The 21,930-nt window shown below is 51.7% G+C and overlaps 1 protein-coding gene across 8 annotated transcripts in view; it reads right to left on the bottom strand.

Annotated features, from left to right (window-relative positions):
* Nucleotides 1-21,930, bottom strand: part of LOC120853524 (transducin-like enhancer protein 3) — a 46,757-nt gene that overhangs the window by 23,549 nt on the left and 1,278 nt on the right. For all 8 annotated transcript variants that reach the window (XM_040227441.1, XM_040227443.1, XM_040227442.1 and 5 more), the window contains exons 3-5: nucleotides 21,805-21,868; nucleotides 20,811-20,855; nucleotides 1,473-1,535 (exon numbers count right to left, since the gene is read on the bottom strand). In XM_040227441.1, the coding sequence (XP_040083375.1) occupies nucleotides 1,473-1,535; nucleotides 20,811-20,855; nucleotides 21,805-21,868 (172 nt within the window). The remainder of the gene's footprint in view (nucleotides 1-1,472; nucleotides 1,536-20,810; nucleotides 20,856-21,804; nucleotides 21,869-21,930) is intronic.

Raw genomic sequence — 21,930 nt, 5'->3', positions numbered from 1 at the left:
GCACGGGATAGGCAGGGCCACAGTCCTAACAGGAGGCAGGCCAGGGCCACTAACCAAAGCAGGACATGGGGGCGGGGAGCCCTCTTCTCAGTGAGCATGTATTACTTTTGTAATGAAAACGTCCCATAATTTTAAGTTAATGTAAACGAGCCAAAAGATGGCTATTTGTCAACTGTCGCCCTCTACCACAGGAAACACAATCTTTATTCGAGGCCTCTGAGAAAGAGCTGGACATCAGACGATGCTGCTGCATGACTGCCCCCTTCCTAAACGCAGCGACAATATTGGCGTCCACGCGACAGGAAGGTGTCCTGTTTTTAGGAGAGGCAGCCTGAGTAGGGAGGAGGCTGTGAGTTGTCAGGATGTTTGCAACTCCATTCGAAGGGTTCAGAAGAAAAGTACATGTACCCATACTCAACCTATATCTATCTAAACAGAAAACAAACCAAAAAAGTATGTGTCTAAACAGAGGGCAAACACAGCACAACGAACCCTGATCTAAGCTACAGCCCTGGGTGATGCTGTGTGAGGCAGGTTCGTCAGTTACTCCAGGGTGGGACGCTGATGGTGGGGAGGCTAGGGGACAGCTCTGTACCATCCACTCAGCTTCGCTATGAACCTCAAAGCACTCTAAAAAATTAAGTCTATTTAAAAAAAAAAAAAAACACTTTTTTTTTTAAGAGCATTCATTCCCTTCAGCCTTGGGGTAGTACTGCCTTCATAAGGCAGTTGTCTCCCCTAGTGGGCTGCGAGACACGAGGGCATCACTTACATCCTGCTTTTACAGGAATTCAATCAGGCAGGGGTCAGTACTCCCGCTCAAGAGACCTAGCACCCAGGAGGGAGTGCAGGTGTTCTCAGCCACGGAGGAGGCCTGAGGGCAGGCCTGTCCGAGCTGCAGTGAGCTCTATGGGCCCCTCTCGGCAGCCCACCCGTCTGCCCTGCACCAAGGGGCCTCTTTGGAGAGGGTTTTCTCCTACTGCCCACCAGTCCAGCACTGTCTCAGGTCGGGGCTGAGGGGGTCTCCTGGAAAGAGCACTTGGAAGACGACGTGACTGACTCGGCCGTCCTTCTGATGAGTCAGAACCTTTGGGTAAGTGGTTCCCCGCACAAGGTCTGGCTCCTGGCACTGACTGGGCAGGCTTCCTTGCTCTTAGATGTCTCCAGGCGTGGATGCTGGGCCATGGGGAAGCCGAGGCTGGGAATGCTGGCTTGGACAGGCCGAAGGGTGGGAACGGGAAGAGGCAGAGGTACCCACTGCCCACTGTTGGCTCCATCACAGGCTGGGACCCTCCTTCTGGGGCTCAGGCAGAAGCAGGGAACAGCTTCCACCAGAAGAAGGAGCAAACGGCCTCTCTGATATGCCAGAGAAGGTTGTGTAAAGCCCCAGGTTGTCAGCTTCTGTCCACATGAACGGATGGACAGGGGCCACTCTGAGAAGGCACAGAAGACAAAGCAAAAGAAGGTCTTACCTCTTGTGACAGGAAAGGCATGATCTGTGCTAAAATCGTGTTCAGCCTCTTCGCAATCTCTGTCTGCAAAGGGAAAGAGGCTGCGTGAGGCTCAGGCAAATAAATCAAGTCGCCGAAATGTCAGACTGTGGAAGGGCAACCCCCCCCCGCCCCCACCAAACCACAGGCCCTCGACAGGCTCCGTCCTTCCACCCTCTATGGACCTCCTGCCAGGAGGCCTCGCTGAATCCACAGCGTGAAGCAATTCCTTCCAACTCCCTCCAACCAACCCAATTTCCAGGAGCTCCAATTTCCTATCAAAGGTGGTCTCCGTGTTTGGTTCAGAGTATACAGTTCGCCTCCTCTGGAATGGAAGCCCTAACCAAAACAATGCAAAGCTAAACAGGAACCACCCCCATACCACCCACTGCGGCGAAACCTTTCACAAGAGCGAAGCAGCGCAGTGAGAAGGAACTGCTTTGCCCAGTGGCCCCCACGGGCAACTGCAATTCAGACTCTCAGACGCCCAGACACATCAGGAGGTGGTGGAAGACCATGGACGCAAGTGCCAAGCGCCCCCTGGGGCCAGCCTCATGCCCAGTGATGTGCAGCTGAGAGGGTTTCCCCTCACTCCCACTTCCCACTGCTGCCTCTCCCGCAGCAGACCAACCCCTCGCCCTTCCAGCGCTGTCCAGCCAGAAATCCCACCATCAATGCTTCCTTCTGGGGAGATCAAGCCTTGCCTTCTCTAAAATGCTGCTCAGGACATTAACTATCGGAACCCTAGCCTTTCATCTAAGCTGACCACAGAAAGGCAGATCAATTCTCTGCCCCATCCTAACACTCCAGAAAAGATCACATTCAGAAAAACATCAACTGGGGGCTTCCCTGGTAGTCCAGTGGCTAACACTCTGCACTCAAAATACAAGGGGCCAAGATCCATCTCTGGTGAGGGAACTAGATCCCACATGCTGTGTGTTGCAGCTAACATCCGTCATGGCCAAATAAGTAAGTATTAAAAAAATAAAAAAGAAGAAAGAAAAAATCAACTGTTTTTGCCATCCATCTATGTGAGCCATCTCAAATGAAGAATGGTTTTAAAAAAGAAAAAAGAGTGGGGCTAAATGGTTAACAGTCCAGATAGGAAGGCTGAGGACCACTGACAGACAAGTCTCAGAATTGCCTTTCTTATCTCATTCTGAATCCCAAGGCTGCTGGGACTGAGGTCCCAGAGCTGGCTTCAGAGCTCTCATCAGCACATAGCAATCTTTGAGAGACAAAACCATGACAACAGCCTTTAAAAATCTGTGATCATCTGCATGTCAAATGACTCCGGATGAGAAATCCTTGTGCATTTAAAGTAAAAGCAATGCTGTCTGAAGTCTTACAAGCAGACCCTGGCCCTAAGGAGAATTCGTGGGGCCAGCACCCCTACTACCCCAACCCCCCACCACAACCCGTCCCCAGCCACTGATGAAGATGCCTCTGGGTGGTGAAGAGACGGGTCTCAGGCTAGCAATCTATGGGTTTTTGTGGGCCCACATCCCAGGGCTGCTGGCTGCAGTGCAGGTTCCAACACAGACCCCTTGTCCAGAGCAGCAACGGCTCCTGGGTGGGGGTCACAGATCACAGCTCTCTCCTGGAACACTCTAGATTGGGCACTGGGGGTAAAAGCAAGTCTTTGGTGTGAAAGACTGTCTCTCATATCCTGGACCAACCAGTGCCAATAATGGTCCCATTTCCAAACTCATCCTTGGCTGAGTTCCAAGGGAGGGACTCACAGCCACATCTGTACTTTTGGGGTTTACTTCAGCAAGGATACTGTACAGGTGGGTTTGCCGCAGCATCAGTGCCATCCACATATGTGCTCAGTTGCGTCCGACTCTGTGTGACCCCATGGACTGTAGCCCACCAGGCTCCTCTTGTTCACAGGACTTCCCAGGCAAGAGTACTGGAGTGGGTTGCCATTTCCTCCTCCAGGGGATCTTCCTGACCCAGGGATCGAGCCTGACTCTCCTGCACTGCAGGTGGATTCTTCAGCACTGAGCCACCTGAGACGCCACGCTACACACATTTGGGGCCAGAGAAAACTCTGTTGGGCGGGGCTGTTCTGGGCACTGCAGAGTTTTTAGCAGCAGCCCTGGCCTCCGCCCACCAGATGCCCAGCATTCATACTTCTAAGTCTCCTGGGACGATTACTATCGTATAAATTATTAATCTAGGTGAGTGGAAAGAGTTCTAGTCCAAAACAGGGTCCCTTCTCATTTCTTTTCACTTTTTCTTCTCCCACATTGACTGATAGTGGGAAAGGGAGATGAAATAGAAGCGTCAGAATTGTATATGTCAGGAATTCTAGAAACAATCAGCTCAGCCCAAACCTGTATAGAACAACATAGTCACTCACCTGTCACATGTTTATGTGCCAATTAAGACTAGAAAGGTTTAAAATACAAAGCAAAGAGAAATCAACAAAATAAATCATCCTTACCAATGAGCTTAGGGAGCTCACTGGTCCAATGTCTCTTACCTCAAATGACTGGCTTAGCAGAGGCTGGGACATGATAGATGCTCAGTAAAATCTAGAGGCAAAAGAATCTCACTGGCTTCCCTGCATGCGTGTTTCAAGACTTCATATTACAGTGTCCCCTGGCTGGGGATGTGGGCCTGCTTCAGTGTGGGCAGCATTAGGGGGAGGGGCAGTGGTGGACAAAATGCTGACCTACAACCGGGAGATGGAGCGGGCAGCAGCTCAAGCAGTGGTCAAGCCAGACCAGTCACAAGGCACCCAGCGGGTCCCTAGCTGCTGCCTGCTCCTCAGCCAGGAAGGCAGGCGGCAGGCTCGAACCTTCCCTGTCACTTTGGCCCAGTCAATAACTATAGGTCTTACCATCTTTGGGGTGGTTATCAAGGAGTCCTGTGCGTGCACGCTAAGTCACTTTAGTTGTGCTTGGCTCTTTGTGACACTTTGGACTGTAGCCCAGCAGGCTCCTCTCTGTCCATTGGATTCTCCAGGCAAGAATGCTGGAGTGGGTTGCCATGCCTTCCCCCAGGGGATCTTCCCTGACCCAGGGACTGAACCTAGGTCTCCTCCATCTCCTGCATCAGCAGGCAGATGCTTTACACTATCGCCACCTCGGAAGCCCATAAAGGAGTCCTAGCTGTTGCTTACTTCCTCTAGCAAACAGGTCGTGTCAAGATTTTGGTAGGTGAAGGGACAAAAGAAAAAGCAGCCAGCCAGCCTTCCCTGCACCTTTTAGCAAACGTGTGGCCATAGGCTGCCTCCAGGTGGAATCTTCCCTTGCAGGGCCTGGTCCAGAGCCCAGCATCCTCTGGTTATGAGGAACAACCTGCTGGGATTCATGTAGCTCCAACTGGTTCCAGGCTTGGCATCCAGGCTACAAGATGACCACAGCTGGGTCACTCCGAACAAGTCCCCTCTCATCTCTCCTTTCCACCACGGGGAACAGTTCTTGCCTTCACAAGTCAACCAAGAGTCAGCAGAACAAGATACAGAATATTCCAGAGGCTTGGGATATCAGCCTTCAGGCTCTCTCCTGGGGCCCAGACTCAATGAATAGCAGCTTCGCTGAGAGGCAGGACGGACTCCGGTCCATCATGGGTCAGGACTACATAGGGTTGGGGGGTAGGGGAGGGAGGTGGTGTCACCCTTGGTCCCTGTTCTTGGGTCTGGGGATTTCTTTCTGGGGGGAAGTGGGGGTGGAGAAAGTATGCAAACCCCATCCCTCCCAGCTGGGACTGTCCCCTGCTACGGACAGCACCACCCTCGTCTCCCCACCACATGGAAGCAGGAATTGAGCCTTGGTCATCTCTAAACCGGTGGCTCGGTGGTAAAGAATCCTCCTGCAATGCAGGAGACAAGGGAGAAGTGGGTTCCATTCCTGGGTTGGGAAGATCCCCAGAAGGAAATAGCAAACCATTCCAGTCTTCTTGCCTGGGAAATCGCATGGACAGAGGAGCCTGGCAGCTACAATCCATGGGGTTGCAAAGAGTCAGACACGACTGGGCAACTAAGCACACAGACCAATCCAAACCCGAGTTCAGCATACAGCAGAGGGTCAAAGAATGAACAGGAAAACTGTTCCCTAAACGACTTTAATTTTTTAATGTTTATTTTTTTGAGGGTGGTGACTGAGGATAGGCAGCTCTGCAAATAGAAAGTTGGCCTGACAGAACCACTCTTAACAACAACAATAATAATAGCTAATATCCACAAATCCAGCTGTTCTGAGCATTTTACATGTGTGAGCTCACAAGAACCCTATAGGGAAGGCACTTCTATAAATCTCCAGTTTTCAGATGGAGAAACTGACGCCTGGCAATTAAGCAACTTCACTAAACGACTTCCTACCAAGAAGCCAAATTTCGACATTTTGAGAGAGCTCAGAGAAGCATTTTTGAAAGAAAAACTACTGTCAGGGTTAATAATTGACAGCATTTCCGAATAGAACAGCTGTTAAAACAGCATTTGATCCAATTCAAACAAGCTCTAAACATCGCTTCCAAGAAAGGAAAGAAAAAAAGAATCAAGACGTGTGACTTCAACAATCAGGACAGGTCACAAATCACAAACTGGAACTAGAGCCTATGTTGGAAAAGTCCTTCTGGCAATGCCGGGCATCCCGTTATCAATATGGCAGCTGGGGCTCGCGGGGTAGACCTCCACCCTTCCCTCCATCTTGGCCTCAGCAAAGCCTCTGCCTTCTAGTCAGAGCCTTGGAGGGGACCCTGGGGGGAGGATGCCAGGCAGCTGGAGGATGGCTTCCTTTGGAAAAAGGTGTTTGGGGAGCCTGGTGCTGCCTTTGAAAGTTCCTTTTCAAGTGTGGTTCAAAGAAGGCAGCTTTGCTGGGGGAAAAACATCATTCCTCAGAAGGAACTAATCTACTCAACACAGAGAAGCGTGCGCAGAGATCCTGCGAAATCCGGAGTCTGCGCTCCCAACTGGCTCTGGCTGCGGGAGGAACATCTGCCCCGCGTCTCCATCGAGACTGTTAAGCAAATAAATGTCGGAACACAGGAGAGTAGGGGGCGAGTGTAATTTCCCCTAGAGCTGTCTGCTCAGTGTGCCTGAGGAACTCCCATTCACACAATCATCTCCTCACTGTGGCAGGGTCTCGGGGCATCCTGCTATAAACAGAGGGCTTTCTCAAAGTACACTGCTCCAGTCACTCCCAGCCACTCACGTTTGCTGCGGTTCCCATCCCTCTGACCTCTGACCCAGGACACTTAATGGAGCTGGAACCTGCCCTTGGCCCACACCCTCAGCAGCCTCTTGCTCCGGGCCTGCAGACTTCAGCCTGCCTTTGGCTTGTCTTTTTTTTTTAATTTAAATACCTGCTCAAGAAACAACCGACAGCCACTTCCCCAAGACTCACTCTCTGGTATTTAAACTGCCCAGTAGGATCAGGTCTACAAAATGCAGACTTCATTCTAACCTCAGCCAAATACAAACAAGGAGAGAGAGGAACCTGACTGCTTTAGAGTTCTGAACCCTGAGCCACACAGAAATGACCTGCGTGGATTTGGGCAAATCCCTTCCCTCATCTGGGCTTCAACTTTATTGTCTGCAAAACAGGGGGACGATAACAAGATCCAAGAGCCATCGTTTAGAGTCTGAGAATACTAAACGCTCCCAAGTTGCTCTGTGACACAGGGATTCTTTCTTCCAGAAAGCTCAGAAAAGTAGAGCCGAGCATGAGTTTAAAGGATGAGCAGAGAGGCAAGCCACCTTGAAATGTGGATGGACCTCGAAATGTGGATGGATGCTGGGTGGTGTGGGCGAGACTGGGGCTGGCTGGGGCTTGGTGCCTGGGACCAGCCTTTATGGCACGCGAACCATTCAAGTGTGTCCATCAGACAAACTGCCCACAACAGTCACAGAGCGGGCAAAAGCAGGGATGTCCTATCCTCCCTGCGAGTGTCCAGCTGCTCCTGTCTGGGTTCTTTCCACGATTCACAAGGAGCTGCAGCCAGCCAGGAAAGGGCCCCTTAAGGTGTTTCATTCAGCAGGAAGAAACCACTGCCTCTCTGTGAGGCAGCCAAGGGGCCGCTCCTAGGTTCCTGCGATCGCTTCCAAAACAAGGACTTCTTCACCGGACAACCACGCAGGCTCTTGGAAAGAGCTGTGTGATTCTGGAGATGCGTTTGTGGATGTGTGTGAGAAAGATGAGCTGAGGAAAAGATACCTATGTGAGACACTGAGTTATATTCCAAGCCACGTGGAATGCTGGCTTTCTCGCCAGCTCCGTGTCTGACAAGCCATGTGACCTCTGAAAAGTCACACCCTGGTGGCTGGGCCTCTTGAAGCATGTATGTCTGAGGCGGCCACTTCAGTCTGCTCTGAGGTTCTTGAATTTGAATCAAGTTTTACCTAGCTCTCTGACATACGTCCTGGGGTGTTCAAAGTGAGTCTATCTCACCTTGAAGTAACATCACAGGGGCAGAAGGAGAGGTTGGAGGCCGCGCAGAAGGCAGAAGGGCCAGCAGCCAGGTGCCACAGTCACCCAGCAATCAAATGTTAGAAGATTCTAGAACAATGCAGCCGAGCAATTTTACCTTAAAATATCCCATTGCATTTCCTAGGCAATTCTAAATTGATAGGCCCTCAATTATTGGACTACAAGATGAAATTCCTTGCCAGGTAGTTTCTCCTCGGACCAAACTCAGATAGCACGGAAATAAAATAAGTGGGTGTTTTATCAGCAGAGGGAAGGAAGTCCAGGGAGGGATGAGGCCTCCAGCAAAAGCCGGGGCAGGGCTCCCAGGCCCTGCTCCATCCCTACCATGTACAGGCTCAATGAGAGAACAGTTCCACGGTATCTTTAAGAAGGGGGTGAATAAATGACCCACTTAGCAGCCAGGGAGATAATGACCCCTGCTCCTGGAGGGGCTGGGGAGGTTTACATCACAGATCACTCAATGATAGGTGAGCCTCCTTAAAGGCCCTTTTAGCACTGACATATTGATCAAATTATATATAACTACAACGCCATTAAATATTTATGCTTCCGAGGAAGCCTGCTGAATTCTTTATGCCGGGAGGGCTTGGAACAAGAAAAGGCCCAGCCCTGGGATGACCCTGAGGATCTGTCTCCTGGGGGAGGGCAGGGATGCTGCCGGGAGCTGGCCTCTGACACTGGCCCCCACGCCCTTCACACAGAGTAAGGATGGCAGCCCTCACCTGCCAAGGGCAGATGAAAGGCGAGGGAATCTTGGGGCCTAGGTGTGACGTGACCCGGCCGTGTGCTCCACTGAAAGGGGTCTCACCTTCCTTTTGTGTGCTCACCAGAAACCTTAGACGCTTTCTGCAAGAGTCCAGGGAGGAAGGGAATTGGGAATGGTGATGCTGTGAGGAAATGAGGGAGTGGAGCGGGGTGGTGGGGCAGGGTGGGAGGGACAGAGTTAGTGTCTAGGCCACCAACCCTGGAAAGAGCTGGCAATGCGATGTCCGGAGACCTGCATGCCTGCCCCCGGTGTGTCCTGCGCTAGGCCCTCAGCTTCTGTTGCATAAATGAGGCAGATTTGGGTTCCAGATAATGTTCAGTGCTCTCAAAACCAAACTCAGTGCTGTGTGCAAGTGAGTACCCTGTCCTGGAGAGCGTTCAACTCCAACCCTACAGACACACGGGGGTGGACACCACTCCATGGGAGGGACCTGGAAATTTGACAGCCAAGTCCCTCTCTGCCTCTAAGACTTTCATTTCCCAGACTCTCAGTTTCCATCCACCGGGCTTCCTGTTAACAAGATCCAATAATCTTTAAATATTTGTTCACTTTAATTTCTTGGTTTCTAAAACACATTAAACTCTGCCCGCCTCCCACCCCAACTCCAGGGAATGGTCCTCAAAGAGCCTGCTTGTATAGATGAAACAGGGAAAAGTCTTTTCAAATTACAGCTTCTCCCAACACTGTCCATTCATCCCAGGCACGGCCAACCCACCAACCCCCTCCCCATCTCTCCCTCCCCTCCCCTCAGATAACCCGGCCCCCCTCCCCCACCTTCCCAGACTCCATTGGCCAACTCCTGCCAGGAGGAAAAATTCTCAATTCATCCCTGTGGGGTTGCCATGGCAACCCCCAGCCACCTAATCCCCCTTGGAACATTATGCAAATCTCCCTTTGCCCCTCAACAGGCTGTAAAAGTCACATTACCCTTGCAGAGGCAGCTCGTTAAATTTTGGGGGTCTCCCTGTAAGGTCAGGGCTACAAATGAAGCATTGGCTATGAATTTTAAGGATGGGGCTCTCTGGGAAACCTGGGGGGCAGGAAGGGGAAAGCAGGATGTCAGAGTATTCCTTAACAGACTGTCTGTGGGCAGAAACAGCCCCATTTTACCCTCACCACCAAGTTCACAACCCAAGAACAAGTCCTTTTCCTAGTTTAAAAGTGTCAGAGGGGCCTTGCATCCCCAGACAAAGATGGCAGGACTGGTGGCGTTTCATAGGCCGTAAAAATCAAGATCAGGTATTTCAGAACTTGTTTATATGATCGGCTCCCTCTCAGGCTGGCCTTCTCCCAAACCGCCAGCACATTCAACATCTCATTTTACAGATGAAGAAAACAGCCCAGAGAGGGCCTGGCTGCCCAAGGTCACACAGCAAGGCAGTGGCCCAGAACCAGACTTCCTCCTCCTCCATCACGGATTCTGAAGCAGGGCAGCTCTGGCTCCCCTGGGGACATTTAGCAGTGTCTAGAGACATTTTGGGGTGTCACAACTGAAGTGGTGCCACTGGAATTAGGAGGTAGAGCAACGCTGCTAAACATCCCAGGACAACCCCACCACAAAGAACTATCTGGCCCCCAAATGCCAACAGTGCCCAGGGTGAGAAACCCTGGTCTACGCATCACTGACACTTATATTTCACTGAATTCTTAAAATCTCTGTCTGAGGACTTCCCAACACTGGAATTGAAGCCCTGATGCACAGGTGGGTCTGGAGGTGGACCAGTGGGCAGACCACAAAAGACCACACCTTGCTGTGGCCTCTGGATAAAGATCACTGGTCCAAATGAAACGAGCCTAGTTCCCAGTTCTGAACCCGCCCCTGGTCGACCGTGAGACCGCAATCCAGTCACTTAAACACTTGAAACACCCGTATTCCTACTGTGAGATGGGGCTTAAGATGTCTACATGGTAGGGCTGGCATGGTGGAGCCAACCAGTCACAAACGAGAAAGGGCTCTAGGAAGTCTTACAACGTTAGCAACGTTAGCAACACCAAGATCCTCACTCTCTGAGGCCTTGGCAGCTCCGGGGACTGTCCAGTTGTGAGAAGCCCTTGTTGAGGTCTCCCCACACACAAAGGAGTCAATACATCATCTCACATCACCCTCAAAACACTATAAACGCACAGGCCCATCTATGATGCCGCCGGCCACTCGCGGCTAGTGAATGTTCACTAAAGTTCAACTCGAAACTCAGTTCCTCAGTCACAGCAGACACACTCCAAGGCTCAAGAGCCCCATGCGGCTGGTGGCCGCCATACTGAACAATAAGACAGACATTTCCATGACTGCAGAAAGCTCTACCAGGCAACACTGCTCTAAAGGTAGGCAGGCATCCTCATAACCTCTGTTACAAATTCAAGTTCACAGAGGACAAATGGGCCACCAAGTCACACAGCCAGTAGACCCTGATTGAGGACTCAAACCTAAGTTTGTCTGACTCCAAAGTCTGTTTCTTAGCCACCAGGTCAGGCCAGTTTCCAGATCCTGGTACTCTGCCCCTAACTTCCCAGGATCCCTGCTTTGAGAACCAACTGACTTCTGATGACGAAACTCTGATTCCACCAGCACCTTTGTGAAAAAGGGTTTATCAATGACCTGGAGGCCTGGGAAATGCCTAATATTCCTGTAGAGCCAGACGACTGAGAAAGGGATGTGGTCAGAGGGACAGAGAGGGAGAGCCAGGGAAAGGTGGTCCTTTGAGAAGGAGGGGGTAGGAATCAGGTATGAGATGAGAAATCAAAACATGGATAACACAGGAACTTCCTGGTAGTCCAGTGGCTAAGACTCCAAGCTCCAATGGAGGGAGCCTGGGTTCCATCTCTGGTGAGGGACCTAGATCCCACAGGCCACAACTAAGTCCCAGCACAGACAAATTAAATTAAAAAAAAAAGGGGGGGGGCTAAGAGAGAGGATCACATACATACATACATACACACACACACACACACACACACACACACACACACCCCACCTTAAGGGATCCCTGCAGACTTGAGCTCCATGGTGCCACACACACTTCCCAGGTGACACGGCCAGAGTCAAGCCAACAGGGGGAGCACCCTGGCAAGGGCAGGGTGCCTCTCTGGGGCTCTAACGCTCCTCATTTCTGGCTAGCTTCCTAGAGAGCTGTTTCCCTGGGATGAAGTGGGAGGCCCTGGGAGACAGGGTTCCTGACCTCAGTCTCTCCAGAGTCATGCCCTAGGACTCCTACTCTTAGGCCAAGCAAGAAGACGGCAGTCTGCAGGCCTCTCCACGGGTGATGGAGCTCTGAGAAGAGTCCCTGTCTCTTCTCAGAGGAAGGGTTTGAGGAGATGCTAAAGCGCCCACTGGCCGATCAGGCCCTGGCCAGCTCACCGCCTCCATCTGCCTCATCTCATCTGTATGTCTTCCCACCAGACCATTCAGCCCCTCCCTCTAGACCATTTGGCACCACCTGTAGCTTCTCCACAGGGCCACACAGAGTTGGACATGACTGAAGTGACTTTAGCAGACACACGTAGCTTCTCCCAGGCCCGTGAGGCTGCCCAACGTCTTCCTGGGCAGGAAGTCTTGACAGAGCCTGTACCCAGCCCCACCTCAGCTGGAGGACGGACTCCTGTCCTGGCTCTCCAGTCTACGTTAAACTGCCTTGCTCCTCCCCAGCAGATATCACCACTGATTCCCAAACCATCTGCCAAGATGTTGTTTCAAACCAGAAGAACAGATCTGTTAAGGGCTCTCCTTTAAGAAGCCCTGGGAGACTGGGTAGGGGCCCCTCCTCCAACCCTTCGTCACACCATCCTCACCTACTGGCTGGCTGGTGAAGGCGTTTAAAACCAAAGAAAGCCTCCCCAGCTGACCAGGCAGGAAGAATCCCCTCCTCTGCCCCTTGTTGCATAGAGTTGGAAAGAACTCTTTTTGCGTTTGAGGGAAGACATAGCCTTCCAGTGCAAACTAAGAAGTTCTCATTCGGAATTAAAAGAAAAAAAAAAAAGTCGAAGAGCTGTGAACAATGGTTATCAAGGATTTAAAAGGGCAATGAGATAAGGCCCCGGCACTTGGAACTCCAGGCCCATATAGATAGCTAAGGCATGACAGGCATCACTGACTAAGTTACCTCCAAGCCATTAACCCTTGCTTCCTGCTGCTCATGTCCTCCTATAATCTAAGTCCAGCGTGCTTTCCCGGCTCTTCCCCGTTCCTTATCCCTCATGCCTCTGCTTTATCATCTTTCCCCAAGTTGCTGGTTCTCACCCCTCTCCTTTCTTCCCCTCTCACACTGCCCTGTCATGTGAGGGGGGGTGGGGGGGACACGCTCAAGCCTATTAAAGACACATTAAAATACAGGTTTATTACACATACTTCTTAAGCCTGGCAACGTTCCCAGAAGGTCGGTGATGTTACAAAGGGTCAGGGAGCGGCCCCCCAAAACTGGAATATAACAGTCCTGGTCTGTGCCTGCTTGTGCGTGCTCAGTTGCTAAGTCAGGTCTGAGTCTTTGCAGCCCCATGGACTGTAGCCCATCACGTGAAAGTCGCTGTCGTGTCCAACTATTTGTGACCCCATGGACTACACAGTCGGTGGAATTCCCCAGACTGGAATATGAGAGTGGGTAGCCATTCCCTTCTCCAGGGGATACTCTGTACCCAGGAATCGAATCGGGCTCTCCTGCACCGCAGGCAGATTCTTTACCAACTGAGCTACGAGGGAAGCCCTATAGCCCGCCAGGCCCCTTCTCTAGCAACAGGATTTCCCAGGCAAGAATACTGGAGTGGGTTGCCATTTCCTCCTCCAGGGGACCTTTCTAACCCAGGGATCGATCCGGGGTCTCCTGCATTGCAGGCAGATTCTTTCCCTGGCCTGAGCCACCAGGGAAGCCCAACAGTCCGAGTCCCCCACAAAATACACCCCGTGCACCCACGATGGGCTCAGAAGCCTCTGTGAACACAAAAGGTCTTGTCCCTCACCGTGCTCACAGACTCACTGCGGCCCCACACGCTCCCCTCCCACCGCAGCCCCAGCTTAGGAACAGAGCCTGGTGGCACCCTGAAGCATACAGGTCGTCTTCACAGCCCAGGCCTTTCCTGACACGCTCGGACGCTTTCCTCCTGCTGTGCTTGTCCTGGACCCACATGCCTGTGAGTTTAGGTTTCTAAGACAAAAACGTCTTATCTGCTTTGCAAACAAGTGCTCCGCAAATGTGAAAGCCTGTATTATTATAGTCTCTAACTACAGATCAGAATTTTCACTCTGTCTTCGATAAAGGCTTTCTCTTGGCAGTGTCTAGGTGGCGGCAGCTGCCCCAGGATCGCACCCGTGTCCCTCGCGTGGCAGGTGGACAAAATGGGGGCCCTCTACGGAGACAAGGCCACGGCCACAGCCAGACTCAACCCCAACAGGGCTCCCCGGTCATCTCAGCCCCACTGCTAGGAACTTTGTTCTTCCTTCACCCCGTAATGGATCAGGGAAGGTTTTGGTTATAGCAATGAAGGGAACCCCTTCTCAAAAGGCTACTGCACCATCAAAGTCATGATGTCGGTGGGGGTGAAGTGGAGGGAGTCATTTGTTCTCAGGCAGAATCTTCAGGGCTGAGTCAATGGGTCCCCCTGTTAATCCCTGAAGCTGGGATGAACATCCCCTGCAGAAGAGAGGTCCCTGCCCTACTCATCCTCATGATTTCCTGAGGGACCTCTGTACAGAAGGGCCTCCTAGAATCTCCTTTCAAGGGCTTAGAGGGTTCTAATCTGACTCCCCAAAGGCCAACCCCTTTCTCCCTCAGGTGGCCTCTGCCTGCTCATCCACAGTAACAAGGTGACATCTTGGAAGCCTGCCCTACTCCACCCTCACGCTCACCGGGCAACATCCTTACCCACCGAAGAACTCTGCATCACTGCCGGGGAGAACTGCAACTCCCCCCGTTACCTCCTCCAGAAGACCCTCAGGGGAGGCACCCCCCCCCCACCGCATACCCCACAGGCTGCCTGCAGTGGATGGCACACCAGACCTTACTTCTGCAGCGGCAGGAAATCCCCCCTTCCCTAAGTTTCTCCTTAGCCTCAACTTGAGAGGGAACATTTCTTTTGAAAGGCAAGAGGAAAAAAAAAACAAAAGCCAAGGGAGAAAAGCAAAGAGAGAAGGGGAGAGAATGCATCTTGGCTGTGAGTCTCGGAGAGCATTTGTTGAAAACAAGATATTGTCCCTTTAAGCATATAAAAACAAGGCCCTTGAGCGCGCAGTTCTCACTCTGGTACACAATTATGGGTGCTTTCAGCTGTCTAGCACTACTTCAAGTGCTCTCTTAAACCAGACTGTCAATGGCATGTTGAAAGCTATTTTGCTGGCTTGCTATCATTAATAGCAAAGTGGAGAGCTGGGCTGATGAGAATTAAATATGGGGGAGGGGGCGGGTCATAACCAGTCATTACAGAATTACCAATATGAGCGAGAAGACAATGCCACTTTGGGGGATAAAGTTCAAACCAGCAGATGATGGTGGGGTAGCCAGCAGGGGAGGGAGACAGACTGCAGGGAGCAGCCCCCACCCCACCCCCCAGCCCGGCAGATGGACGCGGGCCAGCCGTGGAGAGCCATCTGGGACGGAGGAGCCACAGAGCAGCGGGTGTGAGCGCCGAGAGGCCTTGGAGATCACTTCGCTGCAACATGTCACCACCTCGCCTCCCGCCCCAAGTGGAGTCCCTCCTCCCCTCCCCACAGCCGGTTCTCAAGACTTGTGGACTTGTGGCTTCCGGGACACCACATAGCGCTGTGTTTCCAAGGGCTGCTGCCACCCCCAGAGGAGCCTCCCGGGGCGCCTGCCTAATGAACAGGGCCCTCGCTTTAAGACTCGGCTCAGGTAACAGCCCGCCGGTGTAGTCTTCTCTGACCCGACTCCCCTTTCCCAGGAAGAATGAGTTGCTCTGTCCCCGGGTGCTCCTCCCGTGACACTGGCCCGGTTAGCACTTACCTCACTGCATTGCAATGACTTATTTAGATGCCCGACTCCCCCGAGGAGGGAAGGGTGTCTGTGAAACCAGCCCCAGCCCACACCCAGCCCAGCCCAGGCCCCTAATACCCGTTTTGGGAATCAGTCCAACCCCTTCATTTGACTGATGAAGAACCTGGATGCTGAGCCAGAGGAGGAAGTAGGGGGAAGCCCCGCAAGAGCAATTCCCACCCCCATCCCCCCCATCCCCCCCCCCCGCCCCGCCTACTCACAAGGCTGGGGGAATGGGAATTCCACCCTCTGACACCACAGTAATCCTGGGCAAAGAAAAAGCAATGTGTTTACCGAGCACCTATTATGTGCAAAGCACACATAGGAGACCTCAACAGAGGGGCTCCCCACAGATACTGAGACTTTGTGCACACGGACCAGTGGGACACCCCACTGAGGTCTGGCCTGGAACACCTTTCCCTGGTATCCCAGGATTTTGTATAAACGAGATGAAAAACATCTTCCCCACACAGGAAGAAAAAGGGAATCCATCCCTTGACTGACTTACTTCAACAACAAAAAGGTAAAAAAAAGGATCTCTTACACAAGACTAGCCCCTTCCTGTATGAGAGGAAGGAGGAAGCCACAGACAGAAAGAGGAGCTCCTGGTCCGGCAGGATTCATGAAGAGTCTTCAATAAGGAGCCAGGTCCTCATCTGGGACCAGTTCCCATGATTGGTGGGGACCACGTGCCCATCTCCCAGATCATTTCAATAATAGCGTGGATAAGAAGGAAAAGAGCCAGAAAGCACACAGACCCTCACCCTGACAGCTCCATAAATAAGAAGCAATAGGGTCCAGAGACGGCAGCCTTGAGGGTCCAGGGTGCAGGTTCTTCCTAGGTGGACAGGACAGGGTGAAGGGAGCTTTCAACTTGGTGGACCCCAAAGTGGAGCGAGGCAGATACCCTACTCCACTGCTGAAGTGGATAAGAGGAGAGAAGGCTCTGGAGAAGAGCGACAAGGCAAAAACGTCAGAAGGAAATTGAGGCTTTAGAGGGGTTCCTGGATACCAGTATTCTGACCAAAACAAATGATACTCAAAGGTATTTTTTCTTAGCTCAACTCACAGATGCCACACAAACAGGGACTGCCCTAGTATCAAGAAATACGTCCCCTTCAATTTGAGTGTCCCAGCTTCTCCCCACCCAGACTGACTCGACTCCTGGGCAGGGTTTTGGTAACTTCATCATTTGCTGGTCCTCTCGCTCCTCACACCTTTACAGTGGCCAGAGAACTTCAAGATGCCATGTCTGAAGCTCTTCCAGCCCAAGCCCCTTTTCATGTGGGTGTGAGGGCCCAGAGAGGGGAAGTAATAAATGAAAATGTTCCATCTTCCTTTTCAGCCATGTCCACGGCCACCCCCATGGGCCATCCTCATCCTCAGGTGAAAGATTCACAGGCTTTATCACCTCACCGTGCCTGTGAACCTTCTCTCCGGGATTGCTGTTTATTACCAGGCGCAATGAATCATTAGTTGTGCAAATAGCTGGCGGTTCAGAAGAGGACCCTGGGCAGGCAGAGGCGATTCAGCTGATATGGTTATACAACCCGAAATGGGGGACTTTGGACTCGCCAGGTCTGTAGCCTTAACCTCCTGAGATAATAACGCAGAAAGCAGCAATGGTAATTAAAGACACAGAGTGCTATTAGTTAGTAAACGAGCACTCTTCATTTCTTGAGTTTTGCTAAAAGAGCTGGGTCGGGAGGAGAAGTGGTAACAGCAGCTCCTCTGGTAACTTACTGGACTGGATGGATCTGGAAACCTCAGCTCCCCTGCCTGGGCCTTAGTTCCTTCATCTGGACCTTGAAAGGTTTGCAGGAGAAGCCAAAGGGCTCTCCCAGTTAGAACAGAAGGTCAGAGGAAGGGCTGCTTGGTGATGGGAAAGTTGGGGGCATGACACATTCCCCAAATCAATAGGCCTCCAGTGCTCTTCCAAAACCTCAGTGATCACCAGCAAGGGGTGAAAAGGCAGCCTGACCCAGCTTCTCAGAGCATCAGTGCCTCAAACCCTATGCACTGCAATCGCTCTGGAGCGCCTATTTCCACGCTGGCTTTGTGATTTGTGGCTGACACTGGAGAGTGTCAGCCTCTGTGGGAACAAGATGGGAACTGATGAGCTGGCCAGCCATCATCACCTCCCTGGCCTTGCTGAATCACCCTTGACATCCTGCCTAGAAGCAGAGGCTTGGAGGAGGTGGGTGACCTCTTGAAATCTCAGGCCAGGCCCATGATTCTGTAATCTCTGCTTTGCCACAATTAGGGAGGGAAACCGAGAAGGGGAGGAGAAACCATCGACTGTGTTCTCTGGGATTCATTCAACAGCTTGGAAAAAGAACACAAAGGGAGACAGAGACACAACCAGGAAGGGAGCCAGCCACAGTGAGTGTAACCTCTCAGTAAAATAAAGACTGGCTGGACGTACCTCATCAGCTGCCCTCTGTCAATACTCAGGCCCATCTGGCAGAACCTGAGGTTCCGAACTAACAAGCATTGAGCCAGCAAAGAAGGGCTTTTGAAAAAAATATGTGGTGGTGTTGGTAAGAAGGGTGTGCGCGCGCACACGTGTGTATGTGTGCATGTGTGTGTGAGCTGGCTGAGGGCTGCCACACTTCTCAAGGTGCTAGCTCTGGAGATCGTCTATTATATAAAAGTACAGACAGTCCCCACCCCCACCCCTGAGCTTCAAGATGAAGAATCCAGCCTGTTTGTTCCAGGCAGATGTAATCACACGAACAGTCAAGTCTAGAGGGCAGGACACTGCATGAATAATTCAAGCACTCCAGTCACTTGATTGTGTGTGCAGATAAAACACCAGTCAACCGCTAAACAGGTCAGCTGATAAACTTGTTTGCTCAGGCCTAACCACCATCCGCCAAATGCACCCAAGACCCACACTACAATTAGTGGCCGGTTTTCTTCTGCAGAACCCTCGCAAGCCTAGGGAGGTGGCCAGCCCCAGGAGGTCAGGACTGCATGTCTTAGTGCAGGGTTTCTTCACCTCCTTGCCTCTTTGTTCCTACACAGCCACAGGGCGATTTCACCCAACTCAGAGGTTGCCGTAAACCCAGCAAAGGCACTGTGCTCAGAGCACAGACAGTCCTGCTGGGAAGCAAGTGGGAGCTGAGGCTCCAAGGCAAAGGTGAGTGGCAAACAGGGTAAAGTGCTCGGTCTGGAAGCCAGAGGCCCACATTTAAGTCCCACCTCTGCCCTCCTGGCTTCCCTAAAGCCTCAGTTTCCTCGTCTATAAAAAGGGGGCAAAGAAGACATCTATCTCCCTCTGGCAGCTCAGAGGATTAAATGAGATCATGTCGCCAAACCTCAAGCATTCTCCTCCTAAGAACCCAGGGTCTGTGGACGGGCCAGAAGCCCCAGATGCACACAGCTGCTTCTTATGTAAACCCCACCACCAAATGCACTAGGAAGGTGAATAATTCTTCCTGGGTTCAGAGTGGCCCAGGACTCCAGGAGCAGCTTCGCTCCAACAGCCAAGGTGGATTCTTTGTGCCAAAGAGCCATACATACACTTACAGACACAGGGAACACCACCCATGCAGACCTCAACATGCAATGACATATTACACCTTAATTACGAAGCTCTTAGAAGGACGGCTGCTATAAATTTTAAACCTGGGTGCAATTACCCTCTTTAAACACACCCAAGATACCAAGCATTGAGGACAAAAAAAAGAGGGGTGGAGAATGGGAGGAGGTAGCATCTTGCATAAAAGCCCAAGGTCCTCGAACACCTGGGACCCCCGTTTCACTTCACACATTCTTAACGGACGGACTAGTCGGATCCAGCCAGTTCCACTTAAAGTTAGGCAGTCTCTAGCCCATACTCCCGAGGACAAACATCTTTACTTACAAACTGGTGTCTGTTTATGATTCTTGTGGGTCAAGAAGTAAAAGCCTGGTAGCCTTTTCCCATGTCTCCCTAAAAAGCTAATCCCTGACTGCTTCCCAACATTCCTCAACAAACTCAGGCCCCTTTCTGGCTGCCCTTCACCCAACACTGGGGTTCCCTCCAGGAAGGGGAAGGAACCTGGATTCCAAAGGCTCTCTGTGAAACCACTGGAGCGGGCAGGCAGGAATCTACAAGCATTCCAGAGGTCACCTGCCCTTCTCACCTGCCCTGGGTCCTGCCCCCTTAAAGAGCAAAAATTAAACCTTGTAATCCACTGTTCATTTAGAGCAGAAAATCCATTCAAGTCACGGTCACCAAAGGCTAGAATGAGTCAACAGCCTTCTGAGATTTCAAGAACACCAATTGTTAAAAAGAACCACCGGCCCGCGCCATTTCTCCATGCCAAGTCAACGCTAATCGCTGGCCAAGCCAAACTATAGGCGGCCTCTCCTCGGAAGACAAATATACAAACAGGCCTCTCCCACAGCCCAGCCCAGCGCCCAGGACAGAGTTACTGATATGCACTGAGATAAAGGTGTTTGTATTTGCCCGGTTTGAGGTATACTGTTATTAGAAGAGTGACAATACGGGGTAGTTTACATATCCATCACACACCAGCTAAACTGGTTTGACTTCAGGATTTCAAAGCTGAGCTCAACCCCCAGCCATCTCAGAAGTCCTGGCTAGGCTGCCCCTGGGCTTGTTACTTCACATCTCAGCTTCCCCCTGGAAAATGGGAATGACCAAGGCAGCCTTTAGACTAAGATGGAGATGAGAAAGTTGCCTCATATACGGAAGGTACCGAGCTGTAACTCCTCCTGGATTTATATTTTTAAGCGGTAGGTAGCCTGTTCCCTTAAATTTTGACAGCTCAGCCTGGCTTTTAAGACTCTTGAAGTTTAATCTTATCAAGGCAGAACATCACATTTTTGCGCATGCGCACACACACGCAAGCACGCACATACACACACACACACCCCCTCCTGCCTTTCCTTTTGTAAATTTTACATTAAAACAGATTAAAGCAGCCACCTCTGGGTTACAGAAGTTTGTAAAGCGGATCCTGAACAGACAATTTTCCTTTTGCTCCTTACCCCTCCACCAAGATCCAAGACCAGGACAAACTTCACAAGCTCGGATGCTAAAAGCTCAACATGTCTGAGAACTCAACCAAGCCTCAGACCCTGCCTGTCAAGAGCTGGATCTGTAATTAGATACATATCCTAAAGCACTTACCTGCTTGTGCATCTCAATGTTCAAACCGTAGGACATCTCATAGTACTAAAAGTAAAAAGAACTGCAGTTAACGCACAATACCAAAATCTGTGTTCCAGAATCGGCTTTGGAGAAGGTTTTGGCCAAATGGTACTTTTAGGATACATTTGCTAAAGAAGTTTAAGTCAAACCCCAAAGCCAGCTACAAAGGGGCTGAAGAGATGAAGGACTCAGGAGTGTTGTTCTCATTTCAACAGAATACCCTATGTGCAATAAATAGTGTAAGAAGAGTTGGGCCCTCCCTCCCACCAGCCCTGCCTGTGCCATATATCCTGTTTATACAATGTTCGGGTTCAACAGGGAATCAATCGTGTGTACACTGGGGCAGCTTGCCCTATCAGAGTTCTTTAGCAATGTGCCTAAGGTCTCTTATGTGGATAGCAGTGCAAGGAGTCCCACATAAGGACCTCCAGTGTCCTCCTCACCATCAGAAGATTAAAACTTGCTGGAAGAGACACTGGGAAAAGGGAGGACCCGTCTACACACTGCCCCAGGGTCCATGAGATTCTCAGTGGGGTGATCCCTGAGTGAGCATGGAGGCAAAAGGCTCCTCCGCTCTCAGGAACCCCTGGGAAGAAAAGAGGGAGGGGGAGAGATCTTATGTCCCACTCTGGCTAAATCCCAGGGCTGCAGAGCAGAGAAGTTTCTACACACTCCCAGGAGGTCTCTAAGAACGACTTTTATCCAACCCCGAGACAGGACAACCAGCCCTCGGGGAAACCTTCAGAACACAAATCAAAGGCGCACAAAGGTAGTGTACAAGGAGAGGGGTTGGGTTTCTCTTTCTGCCCCTCCTCTCACCCACCCTCCTCCAAGTGGCCGGGGCTGACGGAGGCTGGTGAAAAAGGGTCGGATGGCACACTCGGACCACACCCGCTGCGGGGGCTGCCCCGCGGAGGCTGGGCAGGGCTCCCCAGGCCCACGCCACCCTGGCCGGGTCCCAGCCGCCGCTCACCATCACATAATGGCGCTGCATCTCCGTCTTCTCGTTCGCCAGCTTGTCGTACTCCACTTTGAGGCTACGAGGGCAGGAGGAGCCGGCTCAGGCCTGGGGCCTGCACAGCCTCCTCTGGGACCCCAA

This window comes from Oryx dammah, unplaced genomic scaffold (genome assembly GCF_014754425.2).
Source record: "Oryx dammah isolate SB20612 unplaced genomic scaffold, SCBI_Odam_1.1 HiC_scaffold_26, whole genome shotgun sequence".
In the NCBI taxonomy this organism is placed as follows: Eukaryota; Metazoa; Chordata; class Mammalia; order Artiodactyla; family Bovidae; genus Oryx; species Oryx dammah.
The sequence above is the reverse complement of the archived record's forward strand: the minus strand, read 5'-3'. Positions and strand labels throughout refer to the sequence as shown.